This window comes from Pelecanus crispus, chromosome W, assembly GCF_030463565.1.
Source record: "Pelecanus crispus isolate bPelCri1 chromosome W, bPelCri1.pri, whole genome shotgun sequence".
NCBI lineage: Eukaryota > Metazoa > Chordata > Aves > Pelecaniformes > Pelecanidae > Pelecanus > Pelecanus crispus.
This window is the reverse complement of record NC_134675.1, coordinates 12,140,547-12,159,956: the sequence shown is the minus strand read 5'-3', so window position 1 is coordinate 12,159,956 and position 19,410 is coordinate 12,140,547. Positions and strand designations below refer to the sequence as shown.

The 19,410-nt window shown below is 59.3% G+C and overlaps 1 protein-coding gene across 1 annotated transcript; it reads right to left on the bottom strand.

The window, feature by feature from the left end:
• Positions 1 to 296: 296 nt before the first annotated feature.
• Positions 297 to 10,455, bottom strand: LOC104037660 (dual specificity testis-specific protein kinase 1-like). Its single transcript, XM_075725649.1, has 10 exons — positions 10,237 to 10,455; positions 4,017 to 4,138; positions 3,856 to 3,904; positions 3,474 to 3,620; positions 3,226 to 3,308; positions 2,768 to 2,858; positions 2,438 to 2,521; positions 1,901 to 1,990; positions 1,597 to 1,747; positions 297 to 1,339 (listed from the first exon to the last, which is right to left on the bottom strand). Exons 1-10 carry the CDS (start codon positions 10,453 to 10,455, stop codon positions 297 to 299), a joined length of 2,079 nt encoding a protein of 692 aa, XP_075581764.1.
• Between the last annotated feature and the right edge of the window lie 8,955 nt (positions 10,456 to 19,410).

The following is a 19,410-nucleotide window of genomic DNA, read 5'->3' as shown; positions in this document are numbered from 1 at the left end:
TGCCCAGGGCAGTGCTAGAGCATGCCTGGGGCAGGAGTGTTATTGCACTTCAGTCCCCAGCAAGGACCCAGCCCACCCCTGGGGCTCCCCGCAGACCCCCGAGGTTGATCCCGGCAGGATGGGCACCTGAGCAGCACCATGGTGGCCACAGCAAGGGGCACTGCAGCCACCAAGTGCCAAGCAAGCAAGGACAGACCGCAGGGACACGCCAGGCTCCTGCACCTGCCCGGTGCTGCGGCTGCGAGGGGGTCTGAGGGGCGGCCGGGTGCAGCCCCGCTCCCCAGGGGTCCCTGGCACTAAGACTGCGCCTCTGGCAGCTTGAGGCTGGGCTCCGCCAGCACTGGCCCCGGGGCTTTTTGGTGGCAGCCCCGGTCGTGGCAGAGGAGGTTCTTGGCCTCACAGTTGAGGTTTTGATAGTGGGGTGGGCTGGGTGTCGGCCGGTGGCAGACAGAGGCCAAGCTGAAGCTGAAGGGACCTAGGCAGCAGCCAGGGCAGGGCAGCACCTCATTCTGCTCCAGCACGGTGCCGGAGCCATGCCCAGTCAGCATGGCTGCGTGCTCTGTCTGCTCCAGTGCTGCTGCACAGGGGATGCTGAGCTCGGAGAAGTTGTGCTCCAGCCGGCTGCCCCAAGCCAGGGGTTTGCTCACCACCATGTGTTTGTTGTTGAAGAGGAGCCCGTTGGGGGCTCGCGGATCTGGCTGCCAGGTTTGGGCACCCAAGGCTGCTGTGCGGATGAAGTTGCTGTTGGAGGGTGGCAGGGAGGGTTGGAGCAGCTCAGAGCTGTCGGGGCCGCAGTCCATCCACTGCTCTGCCCCAGGGCTGGGGGGGGAGGCTCGTCCCCAAGCCAGGGGGAAGAGGAGGGCAGGGGGCTGGGTGTTGGCGGTGGGATGGGGGGACCCTATGTCTAGTGCCAGGCCCCCTCGGCGGGGCAGCTTGGGGGAGGCAGGCAGTGAGTAGCACTTGCGGGGGGCGGCGGCAGGGGCCAAGAAGTCACACTGCACCTCCACAGTGGGCTCGGGTGTCACAGGGGTGCTGAGCTGGAGCAGGGCGGGGGGCGGCAGGTCAAAGGTGAGTGAGATGACCAACTTGCTTGGCGTGTCGAAGAGCTTGATCCTCCCTCCCTTCAGGTCCTCGCGCTGGGAGAAGGGGTTGACGCGGGGCAGTGGCTCCTTGGTCCTGGCCCCACCGTAAGGCTCCAGCAGCCGCAGTAGGGTGGGCAATTTGGGGGGGAACATGTCAGACTGGCTGCGGGACAGGCACTGGTCCAACTGCAGGTGCTGTGTCCCCAGCTCGCGCAGGGGCAACTGCTCAGAGTGGCTGGCTGCCCTCCTGGCTACCCCTGGGCACAGGCACAGGAGTGGGTCACCAGCAGCCAGCAGCTACTGGCACAGGGTGCCACGGGGTGCTGGGCACCCAACAACCCAGGGACGCACCCCAGGGGGGGAAACAGCAATTGGCTCCATCCTGCAGACCTCGTGCAACCCCTGTCTCCTTTCCTGATGGCTGCTGGGGTAGGATGGGACACCCCACAGCCCCCCTCCTTGCACACCCCTATGGCCTTGGTATATACCCTATGGTATTGGGGTACCCACGTACCATTGAGCGCAGCCGCTGTCCCAGGTGCGGGCAGGCTCTCCCCACTGCCGAAGAGGGTGGCCCCAGTGCCCTTGGTGCCCAGCTGGTGCTGCAGGATGCCCTCCAGGCACTGCATGATTTCCAGGAATGAGGGGCGGGAGGTGGGCTCCATCTGTGGGCAGGAGGGGTTCCCTGTGAGGTCTGTAGCCCCCCCCAGCACCCCAGGGCGCCCTGCCCAGCAAAGGCAGCTCCCTGCCTCTCCCCCTGTGCAGGCAAGGCTGCCTGTCCTGCCTGGCTGCCCTGGCAGCAGAGATGGGAGGCTCACATTGCAGCAGCGGAAAGCAAGCTGGAGGAAGGCCGCTGGGCAGTCAGTTCCCACCATGGTGCGGAAAGTGGTGACGTCCAGGCCAAAATCCTGTGCCAGGGAAAGGAGGAAGAGTGAGGATGGGTCCCCCGGCGCACCACATAGCCCAGGGGACCCAGGGTGTCCTGGCCTCCCCCACCCGCTGCACTGACTGCATGTCACCCTGCAGACCTGGCAGCACCCCAAGTTGGGTCAAGGCTGGGGGATGCTGGGACACGGATCCCTCCTACTCTCTGCCTGAATTCAGCTGTCCCCTTCTCCCACCTGGGCTGACTCTGGGCTCCAAGGACAAGTTATCATCAGAGAGCATCCCTCCCCAGGCAGCAGCACCTGCCGCCAGGAGACATTTGGGACACAGCACCCCTGCCCCGAGACGTGGGGCAGCTCCTGCACATGGGGCTCTGCCCCGCACAGGAGGATGGTCCCCCTAATTTGGTGAAGCGGCCTCAGCCGTGGTGCTGCTGCCTGCTGCCCTCCCTCCCCGTCCCAGGGAGTCACCTCGGTGCGGGGCAGGTAGTCGGGGTCAGCGGGGACGCGAGCAATGGTCTCGCACAGGATGATGCCGTACGCGAACACATCGGCCTGCAGAGAGCAGGGAGTCACTGGAGGGGGGCCCTGCAGCCCCGAGGCTACGTGCCCACCCTTCTGTAAACCCATAGCCCCCCTCCTCCCTGCGGAGCCACACCGGGGGCCCTGCCACCTTGCTCCTGAGGAATGCCCAGTTCCTTCCCTCCGTGTGCCTGACTGCACCCAGGGCTGCAAATCCTGCAAACCGCCAGCGGCGCAAGCCTGGATAAAGCCCCGCACACAGCAGCCATGGTACATCACCTTCTCGTTGTAGATCTCCCCTCGCAGCACCTCAGGCGCCATCCAGTACGGGGAGCCCACCACGGCCAGCGGCTCCTTCTCGCTGCCCTCACTGGGGGACATGGCAGGACGTCAGGGGCCGCCTGCAGGCACCTGCCCCTGTCCCACCTCCCATCCTCCTGCTGGGGCAGCCTGAATCACCATCTCCATCTCCCTTCCTGGGCCAACCCTCTTCCATGTACCCTACGAACTCATGTCTCCCCACCCACACCATCTCCTTCTCCATCCCCTCCTAGCCAGCCCCAAATGTGTACATCTGTCCAATGAGTCCCCACTGATGGGGACCACACCCACCATCCCCCATCCCTGCCCTTCTAGCTACACCCCAAATGTCCATCCCTCCCCAGCTCCTACTCCAAGTGGGCTGTAAACCTCCTACTCCAAGGACGGGGATGGATGGGTGGATGCTGCCCATGCACCTGTAGGTGGGGATCTTCTCCGCCAAGCCGAAGTCACCCACCACAGCCGTGTAGCCGTTGGCCTCGCAGCGCACCAAGCAGTTCTGAGGGCACAGGAGGACTCCTGTCACACCGCCTGCGCCAGCCCTGCCTTGCCAGCTACTGCTCCTGGGATGCCCTGGGCACAGCACAGCCTCCTGCTCCCTGGCCAGCTGTGCCCGGGAAGCAACATGGGTACAGGACAAAGAGGGCAGTGGAATGCCCTGTACCTTGGAGGTGAGGTCGCGGTGGAAGATGCCCTTGGAGTGCAGGTAGTGCAGGCCACGAGCGATGTCGAGGGCCAGCTTGACACGCATGGACCAGGAGAGGGGCACAGGGCTGTCCAGCAGCTGCTCCAGGTTCCCACCATTGATGTACTGATGGGAAGAGCCGGGCCGTTGCATCACTGCACCCCCTCCTCCCTCCCATAAAGCTGGATCCCCATCTCTCACCCCAACACATCCTCCAATCACCCCACGGCACAGCCCCCCAGCAGACCTTGCCCTGCACATGTGCCACTGGCCAAGAAAGTGTCCCCATAGCCATTGCTGTCCCCTCCCCAGGCCCTGCCTGCAGGAACCCTGAGACTCGTGGCTGTCGCCCCACTCTCACCTCTGTCAGCGCGTGCAGCTGTCCCTGGTGCACGCACACCCCCATGAACCTGTGAGACAGAGGGGGACCTGAGGATGGCTGTGGCGGGGCTCAGCCCCAGGAGCTTGCCCAGCCCTGGTAGCAGCTCTGACTGGGGATGACAGTGGGGGAGCAGGTCCTACCTGAGGATGTTGGGGTGCGAGAGGCGATTCATCAGCTGCACCTCCCGCAGCATGTTGCTCCGGTTGCTGGTCAGCTTGTTCATCTTCAGCACCATGATCTGCCCAGACTGGCGGTGCTGCACCTGGAGGGGGGGTACAGGGGTGGCTGAGCCCCATGTGTCTCCACAGCCCCCCCCCAGATGCCAGACTGCACCTGGTGCCCACCCCCAGCCCTAGAGGTTGGAGCTAAGCACCCCACACACCCGAGGCATGGGGCACCTCAGGGACTGCTAGGGTTAAGGGGGGCTCTCCCATCACAGCAGCACCCCAAGGACACCCAATGCCAATGATGCACAACCCCATCCTCCCTGGGGCATCCTGCTTGTTTTGCTCCCTCCACCACACTACACTGCCCAGCCTTCCTGGAGAAGCAATGGCAGCTCCTGCAAGCCGTGACACCCAACCCCGCTGCAAGGACAGGCAGGTGCAGGATTGGGGCGCACCAGGGAAGGCTTTTTCAGGTCAGTACCACCCAGACAGACCCCACCAGCATGGGGTGGAGGACAGAGGGGGCACATCACCCCTGAACCAAGCCCGGGGGTTGCCAATGATGTCCTGGCGCATGACCCCAGCCCCGTGGGGCATGGCGCTCGGATGAGGCCGTATATTTAGCTGTCCCCAGCCCGACACTGTCATGCAAGCTGGGGGCCTGTTCCCCCACCAGGAACAGCAGCTGGGAGCGCGGCCAAGCACAGACACCCCTGTCCTCCGGCAGCCCCTGGCACGTGTGGGGCGAGGGATGGACATGGGATCCCCCGCCCCAGCACCGCGCCAGCGGGCTGAGCCGGCGCTGGGGGTCCCCTCCTGAGTGGGTGCTGGTGGTGGGATGGGACCCCCCGGGAGCAGCAATTGGGGGAGGAAGACACCCTGGCGGGTCCCAGCTGCCCCCTGGCACACATTGAGCCGTGCATGGAGGCACAGACATTCCTCAACGCTGCTGTCAGCTCCCCGCTCTTCTCCTTTTTAGTCAATGCTGGTTGAAGCTGCTGTGCTGGTGCCAGCCCCTGGCTCACCCCACACCCCCGCGCCCCAGGGATGCTGGGCAGCACGCACAGTGCTGGCACTTGGTGGCCATGCATGGTGGGGCTGGCCGGGTCCCTGCCAGCAGCAGTATCCCTGCATCAGGGAACAGCCCCCAGCAGGCATCAGCTCAGCCCCACGTAGCTGGGATGCGCCCGTGGCTTAATTCCTCTTTAATAAGCCTCCTGCCATTGCAAGGAGATGTACGTCGTCTAACGCCTTAATCCTGGAGGAGAGGCAGCCTGGGGGAGGGAAGGTCAGGTGAAAGCCCCTTCCCTGGGATTTCTCCCAGGGACCCCAGGAGCCCCTGGCCAGCACAGCGCTGCCCTGGCACCCTGCTCCAGGACTCTGTCCTCAGGGGCAGGGAGGGCTCCAGGGGCTCCCAGGACAGCCCCAGCCCCACGCACACAGGGCATGGCCTCCTCGAGGGCGTCCAGCGCCCTGAGCTTGTTTGTGAGGCCCCATCTTACCATCTCCCCTGCACACTCTGCTGCTCAAGGCCAGTCCCTGCTCGGGCTGGCAGGGAAGGGGTTACGCTCCCCTGGGCTCTCTGCCGCCTCCCACATGCACTGGCCAGTTTACCCAGGCCAGGTGCTAGCACCAGCCCAGGGTGCTTCCTCCAGAAGCAGATGTAGCAGAGGAGGGAGCAAGCCATGACCCCAGGTGGGACACAGCCCCGTGCTAAGGGGGTTTCCTTCCCTGCTGCTGTCTGGGGAAGGGAACGGGCAGCAGAGCCTCCCCGGGCAGGACCGCATTCCCCCTCGCCTCTCCACACTCTGGCATGGTGCCCAGGAATTCCAGCGCATTCCCTGGAGCTGAGTTCAGCCAGGCAGCCATGCCGGGGTGCGGGGGGGGGGGGGGGCAAAGCCACCGGCTCCCACCCAGGAGCCAAGCAAGCCCTCACCTGTCACCGATGCCCCCCAGCACCCTGCACAGACCCTCTGTCGGGTGCCTCGTGGGGGTACCACAGTGGAGCCAGGGTGCCATGGCGTGTTGGTCCCCATCCCATCTGTTGCCAGCATGTGGGGCTGGGGGATGGACGGGGCTGGCTGCGGCCCCAGACTGGGCACAAGGGATCTGAGCTCTTCTAACAGCGGAAATTAGAGTCTTATTTAAAGAGCATGCTAATCAGAGCGAGCAGACAGCCTGCTCCCTCCCCGCAGCCCACGCTCCCACAGCTCGCGCTCCCGTCTAGACACAGGGCAAAGCCCCTGCCCGCCACCCCCCCAACCCAGGGGTCTCAGCAGCCAGCCCCCCCTGCACCAGGGCCAGGCTCACATATCGCCCCACTCAGTGCATGTTCACCCCTGGGGAGCCCAGCGGGGAAAGACAGGTGGGCAGGTAAGGGAGCTAGCAATGCCACTGGTAGTCCCAGAGCCGCCCACAATGTCTGCGTCTGAGCTCGCGGGAATCCCAGTAGCGCAACAGGTCTTTTACTAGGTGGGACTGGAAAACCTGCTCATCACAGAAAAAGCAGAATCGGTCAAGACAGACTTCCTCCAGGGAAGCGAAAGGAGCAGGGCATGCAGCACCTGCTCCCGATGAATGCTTGAGCATCAGTAGCCCTCGCCTCCCATGTTCTCAGGAGTGACACCGCAGGCACAGCAGGAGCCAGGGCAGTGCTGGTGTCGCACCGTGGTGGCGGAGCATTGCCAGCCCTCACCAGCAAGCCCAGAGCATACCCCACAACAGCGCAGGAGAGGTGCCAGTGGGTCCCAGGCTAGTCAGCATAATATGTTCCCAGTGCCCAGGGCTCCCAAGTGGTGACAGCAGGGCCAGGGGCTGCTCCCGGCCTCTCCGCGGCTGGCTGACCTCAGCAAATTCACTTCCTCCCTGACTACCTTAGTTTCCCCATTCGTGCTGTCTGTGTCATGCTGCTCCACCCTCCTTTGTAAAATAAGGCAAGGTCCACTGATGAAGGGCAGCAGAAAAGAGGGAGGAAGTTGTGTCATTAGTTGCACTGGTAAATTGGGAGTAAATGCAAAATCTCAAAGGCTGGTGAGGAAGCAAGCAGAGATGGGTGGGCAGCAGCCCAGGGAGCTGCTAATCCCACCCTGGCACCATGGAAATGGGGTGCTGGGCTGAGCACACTGAAGGGCTGTGCCCTGGGAAGCAGCATCTCTGGGAGGATGTGCCACAGCGGGGCATAAGGGGCAGAGCTGGATAAGCGAAGACCTCTGGATATCGCCCCTGGGAGAGTGAAGCCAGGATACTGCCTGCAGGTCCCACGTCTGCTGCAGACTGCACACAGAAAAGTAAGAGAGGGATTTGGGAAAAAGACAAAAAAGCAGTTTAAGGGCTAGAGAAAATGACTGGCACAAACACACCCAGCTCAATCTGTTCAGTCTATCGGAGATGGAGAGGCAGCTCGCTGCGGTGTCCGTGTACCCGATAAAACAGGTGGACCTGGCACCTCTGAAGTTGCGCAGGAAAAGGCAATGGGAACCAGCTGCTCCAGAGGGAAACAACCCAGCTCTACAGCACAGTGGGGGACTGGCAGGGAACAACCCCTGTGGAAAAGGGCAGCTTTCCATCACTGGTGTCTCCCATCTGCTCCGGACAGCCTTCCCAAGAGAAGTGCTTGGCTGGAGCAGGCTAAGGTTCAACCCAGGGGCGAGCTTGGGACACCAGGGCTCAGACACTGAGCCCTTTGGCTTTAACACTGGTGTCCTGGTTTTGGCTGGGATAGAGTTAATTTTCTTCCTAGTAGCAGGCATAGTGCTGTGTTTTGGATTTAGTAGAAGAATGTTGATAACACACTGATGTTTTAGTTGTTGCTGAGTACTGCTTATGCCAGTCAAGGACTTTTCAGCTTCCCATGCTCTGCCAGGTGCACAAGAAACTGGGAGGGGGCACAGCCAGAATAGTTGATCCAAACTGACCAAAGGGCTATTCCATACCATATGGCGTCATGCTCAGTATATAAACTGCGGGGGGGTTGGCTGGGGAGCAGCGATTGCTGCTTGGGAACTGTCTGGGTATCGGTCGGCAGGTAGTGAGCAACTGCATTGTGCATCACTTGCTTTGTGTATTATTATTATTATTATATTGTTATTATTATCATTACTATTTTACTTCATTTCAATTATTAAACTGTTCTTATCTCAACCCAGGAGTTTTTCTCACTCTTACTCCTCTGATTCTCTCCCCCATCCCACCGGGGTAGGGGTAGTGAGCGAGCGGCTGTGTGGTGCTTAGTTGCTGGCTGGGGCTAAACCATGACAACTGGGAACACAGTCAGATGCCCGTGCCGGTACCCCAGCACCCCGCCTGGCCCTGGCTTGGCTGCACACCAGAGCTGAGCTACCTGGGTAGGGACACAGATGTCCAGGTCCCCTCCCCGTCCCCCATGCCCACTAAGGCTGGAATGAGGCAGGACCCAGCAGCCACACGGAGGAGGGAGCAGCAAGTGCCCATGGCCATGGAAAGCACAGCAGGAACAAGGGAGGTGGGAGAAAAACAGGTCCTGCACTGCCCCGACAAGCTACATCCTCCTCGCAAACTCAGACAGCCAAACCCCAGCTCAGATCCCAGGTCTGCCCCACCATCCTGCTGAGATCTTGGACTCAACCCACCACATGAGCACAAAGCCCCATCTGGCCCCCTCCTGCCCCTGCCTCCTCTCCGGCATGCACACACGTCAGCTACTGCCGCCTGATCCTGTTCCCACCCCCAAGCTCCGCTGCCCCCCCAAATCCTATATGCAAGTGGCCCCGCAAGAACATGAACAATGGGTGGGAGAAGGAACATTTTGTGGCTCCTGCAGGGCCTGGGGAAGCAGAAACAGTGAGGAGGCAAGGAGAGACCGCCTGGCCAAGACACGGGAGCATCCATTATTAAAGAGCTGTATCCATGCCTGACATTATTAAATGCCTCCCTCTGCTCCAAGGTGCTGCTGCGCACTCCAAGCCAGAGATCAATAGCAGGAAACTGGCCAGCAGAGAGGCCATGGATCCGCAGGGGCAGGAGGGAGCACGGAGAGGGACCCCTCTGCACGCCTGCCATGGCCCCTCGCAGGACACGTCTCCCACAGCTGCAGAGGAGCCAGGTTTCGGGGTGTCCTTGCTGAGTGGGGAACAGCACCAGGGCTGGGAAGGGACTCCAGGTTCCTGCCGGGACACGGCTGCAGCTGTGCTGCACATGGGAGCATGGTCCCACACAGGGGACACAGCACAGGGACCTGCCTGAGCTGCCTGGGACCTCAGCGACTGTGGGGGTCCTGCCTAACCCAAAGCTGCTCTTTGAGGGGGACAAAGCCACTAGAAGCACGGCTTAAGGGCAATACTTGCCCGATGGTTTGCGGCGCCTTGAGCGATGCCAAGGCCGAAAACAACATGTGCACACACCTCCCCTTGGACAGGGAGAGGCAGCTGTGGCAGCGGGGCAGGGCACAGCCCCTCGCACCCCAGCAGTAACGTGTGGGCTGACGGGGTACCACCACCACGCACCTCTGCTGCACTGTCAGGACTCTGAGCTCCCCACCAGCACCCATGCACCCCTAACCAGGGTGCAGGCCACACACGGGCATCCCTGCTCTGACAGTCCCAGAGAGGACAGGGGACAAAGGCACCTCTGGGGTCCCAGCTGGGGGCCTGCCCCCACGCTGCTCTACAGCATCACACCCCTCTCACACCCGGTCACCTTCGGGAGGCTCTCGTGAGGTGCCCCACACATCTACCTGCCCAGCGCAGGTTGGAGCAGGCCCAGCAACGCTGGAAACTACCTCGGACCGGCTGCAAACACTGCCTGCATCCCCTGCTCACAGGCACACCCTGGGCCTGGCAGGGTCGGGGCTCCAGGCTTTTGACAGGGGTCCCCGGGGCTGGGCTGCCTGCCACCCTACCGGCGCCCCGGCCCCTCACGCGGCCCCGCTGCGACCCACGCAGCGCTTCGGAGCGCTCAGCCTTCCCGGGCTGTAAACAGAGCCGGCGCTCCCCTCCCCCTGCACGGAGGGATGGAGGAACAACACCCCCGGCGGGGACGGCACCTCCTCGCCCCCCCCCCCCCCGACCTTGCCCAGCTGCCGGGGCTGGGGACCCAGACCACCCCCGCACTCCACCGAGGGCCTGGCCAGGGCTGCGTGGGAGACGCGGTCCCCGGAGGATGCCCAAACCCGCCGGGATGCCTCGGTGACCGCCACCGCCGCTCCCGCCCCGCACACCTTGAAGACCTCGGAGAAGAAGCCGGCCCCGATCTTCTCGCAGTAGAAGTCGTCGATGCGCGCCAGGGTGGAGACAGCGCTGCGCAGCGCCCGGTACGAGGAGGGCCGCAGTCGCCCGCAGCCCGCCCAGTGCCCCGCCGCCTCCCCCTCTCCCTCTCCGGGCCACCGCGGCATCTTCTCCCACTCCATGTCGGTCCCGCCGAGCGCACCCAGCGCCATCCCCGGCCGGGGCGCCGCCGCCCCGCCCCCCCCCCGGGAGTTGCTAGCGGCAGCGACAGCGGCGCGGGGCGGACGGCTCGGCGGGGCGGAGCCGGGCGGGGACAGCCCTTAACTCCTTGGGACCCACCACCGCCGAGCCCTGCCGGAGTCCCCCCGCACCGGCGGGCAGCGGGGATCTCGCACGCCCTGATGTCCGCATGCACCAGCCCCGGCCCCTGTGGAGGGTCCGTGGGTGCCGAGCTGCCATCTCTGTGCACGCCTGCATGGACTATGGGACCCTGAGCTCCCCATGCATGGCTTGGACAGACCCTATGGACACAGTGCTCTGAACCTCCCCTACTCTGGGCCCTGCCCGGATGCACCTTGTAGATGTGGGATTCCCTTTCTCCTCTGGGCCCTGCCTGGACGCACCTTGTAGATGTGGGACTCTCTTTCTCCCCATAGCACCCAGTTCCTGAGTGGATGGGCCAAGTGCATGGGGATCTGATCTCCCCATATATCCAGCCCCACCTCATATGGGGTCATGGGCCCAGGTCCCCCATACAACCAGCTGCTGCCAGGATGGGCCCCATTGGTACAGGCTCGGATCTCCTCACAGCCATCACCAGGATGGATGCTGTGGATGTGGGGCTCTGCTTCTCCTCATGCACCCACCCCTGCCTAGACGGTGTCCCTGGGGGCTGTGGGGGTCTGTCCTCTGGAGGAGCAGGAAAGTACAGTCTGTCAGTGACAGTACGCCCAGTGCCTCCTGTACCCCTTTGTGTTTCTCCCTTTCCTGGAATTTCCCACTTCTCCCCAGTTTCCTCCTGCTTCCTGATCCCCCCCAGGACTTTTCCCTGCTCCGAGGCTGATCTGTCCTGTCCTTCCTGCCCAGGGACTCCCTGCAGCTGGATCTGCCCTTGCTCTGTCCCACACATTTCGCTGCTGCTGTCCTTGGCATCCACCTGCCTGTGTCAGCCCAGCCTTGCCCCAGCCACCTCCCCGGGCACTGCCACAACCCTCATGCGCTGTCCTGCCGCTGCAGTCACCCCGTGACTGCTTTGCTCCAGCTGTTTCCCTGTGTGGTAAGGCTGGCTCCACATGTCCTGCACAGCTCTAGCTGCTTTCCCTGCTGGGAAAAGCAGCCACATGGAGTATGTCCTGGCATGGCATTTTTTGGCCAGTGTTTGGCTCCAGGAGCCACCAAACACAGTGTAGACACCAGGGACCAGGAGCCCTGGGTTTTCTTCCTTGTCCCAGGAGGGGAGAATAACCCTGTGGACTAGAGCAGGGGAACTGAGCCTCTGTTTTCTTTATAATGGGAGCAGCCCCCTGCCCCCCCCTAGAAATGCCTGGTATTTCTGCTCTTCCAGGTCCACAGAAGAGAGTGGGTCTGTGCAGGGCAAGTTTCCTGCATGTGGGGAGGCAGAGCCTGGGGACAGGGCTCTGCCAGTCCCTATCTCGCAGGGTCTGAACCATCCTTTTACTTGCCAGTGCTGCTCCAGCCAGGTGCCTCTGCCTGCCAGGGTGATTGATGGCATGTGCCAGGGAGGCTGCTGCGGCCATGGGGAACTGTGCTCTGCAACAGGCCACATTCCTGGGCCTCACATGCCTGTCCCGCTGATAATGGCCCAACAGAATGACAGGAGCAGCTTCACGGGCTTCCTGTGATGTGCATGGAGAAGGGAGAATGGCATCTGTGTGTGGGGATGGGAGGCTGTAGGCTCTGCCTTTCCATCATGATGGCCAGCTGCAGCTGCTCAGATGGCAGTGGGTACCTTCCCTGCCTGCCCGGGCTCAGCCCTAGTACCCGAGATCTGAGCACGCTGCTGCGCCCACATCCTGGTGACCTCCAGCTCCTCAGTGGTGTAGGAAGCCACTCAGAGGAGCAAAGCCAGCTCATCTGGGACCAGAAGGAGAGCAAACATTGCCTCTCCCTTTCCCTTGAGTGCACGTGAGCAGTGGCCCCTTGAAGGTCAAGGCACCTCAGCAGAGACGGGGAGCCCTGGCAAGGCATCTTGCAGAGAGAAGCTCAGGACCACTGCCTGTTCAGGGCTCCTGCTGCTTGCAAATGACTGAGTTTACATCCAGTTAAGTTGTAACAGATAAATTAAAGCCCTGGAGACAGCCCTGACTGTGGAAATTGCTGCTGCAGGATTTACAGTCCCTTCTCTCATCAGTGCTGGTAACTCTACGGTGCTATTTCCACATAGCTGGCACAGCAGCATTGAGCTGAGACATGGCTAAAGGTCCCTAGTGCCCCAAATCCCTCCCGTGGTGCAGGCAGGTACACTCAGGACAGCTGGGTGCAAAGCCAGGCCGGGCTGAGCCTGCAGCAAACCCTGAATTAAGCTCCTCAAGCCCTGGTGAGGAAGAGCAAGAAGGAGGTCTTCCTGGCTGTGCTCTGCTCCTGTGGAGCTGTAGCGGGGAGAGGAAGGGGTCTGTGTCCTCTTTGCCCTTCTCTGTCTGGTCTCCACACCCTCCCCTTCTCATGGGGAGAAGGCTCAGGTATTAACAAACATCTCCCTGCCTGCTGGGGCTGATGCATCACCCAGGCAGAGCAGGGGCAAGAGCCTTCAAACAGCCCAGAGGGGCCAGTGCTGGAGAGGTGCAGGGGCTGGGGGTGTCCTGTAAGGAGCAGGGCACACCATGGCCATGGGGTGGCCAGGCTGCATGCAGGGCAGCAAGGGGTGCAGGGGGACTTCCATGCAGAAAGCCTGGTGCTTGCTGCACCCCCACCTCTATTCCACGCCAGCACCTGTGGCACCAGGTCCTTGCAGCACAGCTCTGGTTAGGATCAGCCAACAGTAACCCACCCTGACCAAAGGCTTGCCCTGCTCAGAGCCCTGGAGCCAGACCTGCAGCAGTCCCCTCCTCTGCACCCATGTGCAAGAGCCCATCTGCACCTGTCACAAATGCAGGTCTGTGAATCCTGCTGATTATGTCAATTCACTATGAATGAGTGACTTTACACAGTTTGATTTAGTAACAGTTAGAATTTACTTGTAGCGAATTGCAGAATTTGATTATAATATTTTCAATAGCACTCAATCATCAATGATTAATAAAGTGATTAGACAAAATTGATCAAAACAGTGACTTAGTTACAGATTCCAAGATGGCAAGGTTCACTCTATTACTACATAGAAGCACATAAAAGAGAATTAAATCACAACAAGTTAAGATGATTCATAAAAGCATTGCGTATATATGGAATAAAGGCAAAAGGGGGGGGGGGCGAAAAGGGGGCTCTCCCGTTGAGTCACGAGGTTCAGACTAGACCCCCTTGCTTTCTAAACTCCTTCTCAGAGAGGAGCCTAGGTGTGGCTAGGTCTAGTCCTAGTCTCAGACTTGGTCAACGGTTTATATGGATAAGGGTAATGTATGTATATGTATATATGTATATCTAGTACATAGGAAAAGTATATAAAGGAAATTGGATTATATGAGAGAGAAAGAGAAATTGTATGTAGGGGATACGGAAGCCCTCCCGTTGAGTCACGAGGTTCAGAATGGACCCCCTTGCTTTCTAAACTTCTCAGAGAGGAGCCTAGGTGCCGCTGGGCCCACTCTTAGTCTCAGACTTGGTCAACGGTTTAGGAGAGTAATGCTATAAGGATAGTACAGCAATATAAAACTCCTTTTAAAATTAAATCATACATCTACAAAACTACTTAAATTGCTTCATGCATGCACACTTATAACTATAAATGCATATATGAAAATAGTATACCTGTTAAAAATTCCCCTCGAGTTTAGCGAAATACTCGCGTCTAATGCCTTGGCATTTCTCAACGGGTGGGAGTAGAGTTGTGAGAAGTGAAGAATATCAGCAGCCCAGGCTCCATTGTCGATCTCCAGCAATGGAGTTCTGGCAGCAGCAGACTTTCGGAGTCTGCTAGTTTTCGCTGACTCTGAGAGACATTTCGATCAGAGGGAGATGCTGGTGCAGCCCGCGGCAGTCCGGGAGAGCTCAAAGGGCCTCACCTGGGACTGCCGTTTATAGGATTGTGAGATGATTGACTTGAATCACCAGTAAATTTCCATCCGAGCCACAATTCGGGTCGGCTTGTTGTTGGAATTCCAGCAGGGATGATACCACCCTGTTTCAAGGCTGTCTGGGGTAGCTGTTTGTTCTCGTTCCCCTCGTTAGCCATAATATGAATCTTGATAAGAACAGAGCCGCTCTCTGCTCCAGCCATGTAGGAGTTTCTGGTACAATTAAGGGGCGCTTAACTGACCAACTCGCTACACAAAAGCTGCGGCCTGGAATTCCTGAGATTGTAAAGCAGCCGAAGTAAAGGGGAAAAACAGAACAGAAGAACAGGGGCAGGGGGAGATGTACCACCACAGTACCTGAGGCTTCTTCTCTGCAAGCACTCAGGAACATCAGTGGCTGCTGCTGAGGGGGGTCCAGGGATGGCTGTGGTGAGCGAGTGTGTGAAGCTTTGCCGGAGCAGGCACAAGGCTTCATTGCAAGATGGTTTTCCAGCCTGCAGGGGCTGTGCAGACCCAGAGGTGAACAGGACAAGGGAGTGTTGACTGACTTCAAATGACTCCCTTTGGTGCTCTCTCCCAGAACATGAGTGCAGCCTCTTGGTCCCAGGTGTCCTCTTGTCTCCTGTCCCCGGACAACCTCTGCTCTTTTCCCACATTACCACACATCACCCAGCAGAGCCCTGCACCTGCCCCTGTCCTGCATGTTCCCCAGCTCCCTGCTTATGAGGTCCCTGACAAACCTCTCCCTCTTCTGCCCCATAGGAAACAGGAGATGGGGGCACAACAGGGTCTGTTGCAACCTGCTAGGAGGCCTGGTCAGTGCAAGGAGCCCAGAGTACGTGGGAGAAGGTCCCAGCCCCAGTGGTTCATGTGCAGCCTGGTTATGCTCAACAGCACACGGTACAGGTGATGCAGCAGGACTACATTTCCCAGTGCACTGTGTGTTGCTGAGCTTGGCAAGCGCAGGGCCATGCACACTCAGCGCCCAGCACCATGGCTGCAAGCTGCAGCAGCCCTCGTCCAGCTGCGAGCAGGGGCTGGTAAGGTCCCCGCTGTGCAGACACGTTGCTCCGCCGTTCCCTCCCCGGCACTCCAGCTCAAGACCAATGTGGGGCTGTCTGTAGCGGGAGGGCTGCAAATATTTGTTGTGTCATTAAGTTTCTACGAGCAGAGTCAGCACAGCACCTGACAGCATTTGCTCACTGCCTCCTGTTAGCTCCTGTCGATGCTTCTCATGCCTGGGTGCTGGTACCGTGACATCTGTGGAGGCAGCATCGACATCCCATCCCTATCTCTTAGTGGTGGGCAGTGATTTCAGCTCCCTCTTCTGCTTCTCCTCAAACAAGCCCTGGTGCCCCTGCCAGGGTGCACAACAGGGTGGCAGGGGACTGAGCAGCTGATGCCTCAGCCCAGATGAGTACATCCCTGCTGGAAGCCCTGTGGACTGTGAATTTGAAAACATTGAGAACACTGATAAAAAACCCCAGCCACCACCTCTGAAAAGGAGGGACAGGCAGCTCTGGCCATGCCTACACCACCTGTGACCCACAGTGACATGACATGCAGCCATCTGAGCACAACTACATCCTTGCAATGAACCAGCACTGCAGGGAGCTTCACTGGTCACCAGGAGCCAGTCACCTCATGTCAAACAGGTAGAGGAAATGCTACCACCTCCAGCATCTCCCACTGTCCTGGTTTCAGCTGGGATAGAGTTAATTTTCTTCCTAGTAGCTGGCATAGTGCTGTGTTTTGGATTTAGTATGAGAAGAATGCTGATAACACGCTGATGTTTTAGTTGTTGCTGAGTACTGCTTATGCTAGTCAAGGACTTTTCAGCTTCCCATGCTCTGCCAGGTGCACAAGAAACTGGGAGGGGGCACAGCCAGAATAGTTGATCCAAACTGACCAAAGGGCTATTCCATACCATATGACATCATGCTCAGTATATAAACTGGGGGGGGTTGGCCGGGGAGCAGCAATCGCTGCTCGGGAACTGTCTGGGTATCGGTCGGCAGGTGGTGAGCAATTGCTTTGTGCATCACTTGCTTTGTATATTATTATTATTATTATTGTTATTGTTATTATCATTACTATTTTACTTCATTTCAATTATTAAACTGTTCTTATCTCAACCCAGGAGTGTTTCTCACTTACTCTTCCAATTCTCTCCCCCATCCCATCAGGGTAGGGGGAGTGAGCAAGCAGCTGCGTGGTGCTTAGTTGCTGTCTGGGGCTAAACCACGACATCCACCCTGCTCCTGAACCAGCCTGAACAGCTTATCTCCCAGTACCTCCCATCCTCCAAGGCTGCCCAGCAGGCAATAGGGCTGCTCCTTGCCCTCTTGACCTGGCCCTGGGCAATGGGGGTCTCAGCAGCTCCACACTCATCCCAGGAGGCTGTGCCAGCCTTGCTCCATCTCCTGCCTCTTGCCAGGCTATTAGTAATACTCCCCAGCACAGCGCATCCCTGAAATGCTTGTGGTTCTGCCAGATGTGAGCCAGGAGCAGAGATGCCAAGAAGCTGGTCTGGCTGCAGTGGTGGGCCAAGCGGGACCACATCTGAGTGCTGCCCAGGACTGGCCTTGGCTGAGCTGGTGGGAGCAGCCCTTTGACCCATGCCACTAGGAGAGCAGGGCAGGGAACAGGGCTGAATGCTCAGTGGGTCTTGGCCTATGGCTTTGGGGAAGAGCCTTCACCATCGCTGCTGTTTGATCTGCACGGCTTGACATTGCTGCAAGGAGGAACTCAGAAGCAGCACAGCAATGTGGAGGGAAAAGCCGGTGAGGGCATGCATAGCTCAGCACAATGCCTGCCAGAGACCCTACAGAACAAACCCACATGCACAGTCCACCCCAGAGACCTTACATTAACAAACCAACATCTTCAGCCTTGCCCTGGCTTCCTTACCCATCCCAGAACTGACAAAAGGAAAACCTGGAGGAAAGCAATGCATCAGGCTGGAGAACCATTTCCCTGTGAGCTCTGAGCTTCTGTTCTGGAAGGGTGCATCCCACCCTGGCCACAGCAGCATGGGTGAGAGAGATGCTCCCAGTGCCTTCTGCTCTCCTGCCCCCAAGTAGAGACTGTGGAGCCCTGCTTATTTTCCTGGATGCCCGAGCAAGAGGTAGGTGCTGCAAGGAGCTCCCCACCCTCGAGCCAGTGGTCACTCAGGCTACATCTCTCTGAGTAACTCCTCAGCCTGAGCATGGCCCTGTAATCATCCACACTACTCAGTTGGTTCCTTGACACAGTTTTGGCCTGCGCCAAATAGGATAGGTTCAAGGGAGGTCATGGGCCAGGGCCATTCTCAGGAGGAAACACGGCCATGGCCACCTCCAGGCAGAGAGGAGAGTTGAGCTGAGTGCCTGGCCTCCTGCAGTTGCTGCCTTCCCCTTTGGCTTCCCCTGTCTGTGCTGGGGCACAGAGAAGCAGGGTGACGATGCTGGGCTCTGGATGTCCATGGGAGCCTTTCACCTGGGGGTCACCGATGCCAAGGCCACATGGGGACAGTCATGCTCTGTCCAGGTGTCAGAAGGGCTGGAAAATGGAGCATCAGTTCTCTGTGCACCAGCAAGTTCGGGAGCTCCCTGTGACTGGGGGCACTTCCTAGCCCCTTCCCTTGTCCCTGTGCCCTGGCCAGACCCTGGCCAGGCAGGGCAGGCTGAGGCATCACAGGCTGGAGCATGGCCCAGCATGGGGAGGGAAGGCAGCTGCACTGTGTTTGGCATGGAAGTTGCTGTCGTGCCGCTGCTTGCAGCCAATTCAATCACAGCTCTTTATTGCTTCTCCTGGCTGTTGAAAATCTCATTAGGTTTAGCCAACTCCATGAGCAGCACTGCCAGCCTTTCTCATCTCCTGCCTTCTCCCATGAGTCAAGGCACCCTGCCCTCCAAGGAAGTGCATCAGCACACTCCATGGGGCCTGGGCCGAAAAACCTTCCGGCACCCTGGTGTATGTGAATGGGTCTGGCACAGACAAGGTGTGCCAGGGTCTGCCATGGTGTAAGGGCAAGGAAAGGAGGTGTGTTGTTGTTCTATGTGGGGACATCTCTACAACACAACAGGACAAGGGAGCAAGGCTGTCCACACACAGCAATGTTGTACCCCATGGTGGGTAAAAAATCAGAAGAGTGAGTCCTACTCAGCTACATTAGTGGCAAATATGTGAGGCCGATGCTCCCAGGCCAGCAGCAGCAGAAGCAAATGCTACTTGAGCCAGGGCAAGTGATGGCAGTGCTGCCTTAACCTGGGGTTTCTGCAGGCTCCAGCAAAAGGTAGAGCTGAGATGAATGGGGCAGGGCTTTGATCCTGCTGTGCCTTGCACACTGGAGCCCTGTTCCCAGGCAACACCTGCATGCCACCACAACACATTAATAACTTTGATTACTGTGGCCTAGTTTCTGTCCACCTGTGTCACGGGTGGCTGGTCACCCCACCCTGCTGAGCCCTTGTTCTGCAGTGGCTCATTGCACCAGCACTGGACAAACTGGTCTCCTGGGGTAATTACAGTCAGGAGAGACCTGGTGCTGCAGGCTGTGGGTGAGCCAAGTGTGTCACCACCAGTCCGGCACCTGGCATGTAAGTCGCACCATGATGCACGGCGAGTCCTTTCTTACGGGACTAAGCATCCACCCTCCCTCCCCACCTCCCGCCTGGGAACCTGCCTCCCCAGCCTGCTTGTCTCATGGCCCTGGGCTCTGCGGGATTTCTGCTGGCCAAGGGGGAAAGGGCCAGGCTAAGTGGGGGTTCCCCATGGGAGGTTGTTGCATGAGATAGGACCTTCCCTTTGCCCCCAGGTCAGCTGTGGTGCTGCTGTAGATGTGCTCAGGATCTTCCCCTTGGCTTGATCCTGGGCTGGAAATGCACATGACTTTATGCATGTATTTATACAACAAAGGGCAGCTGCTCCTTGGGCTCTGGGCACTGTGCCATCCCCACCACTCACACTGACTTACCAGGATGCAGTGCCCTTCTC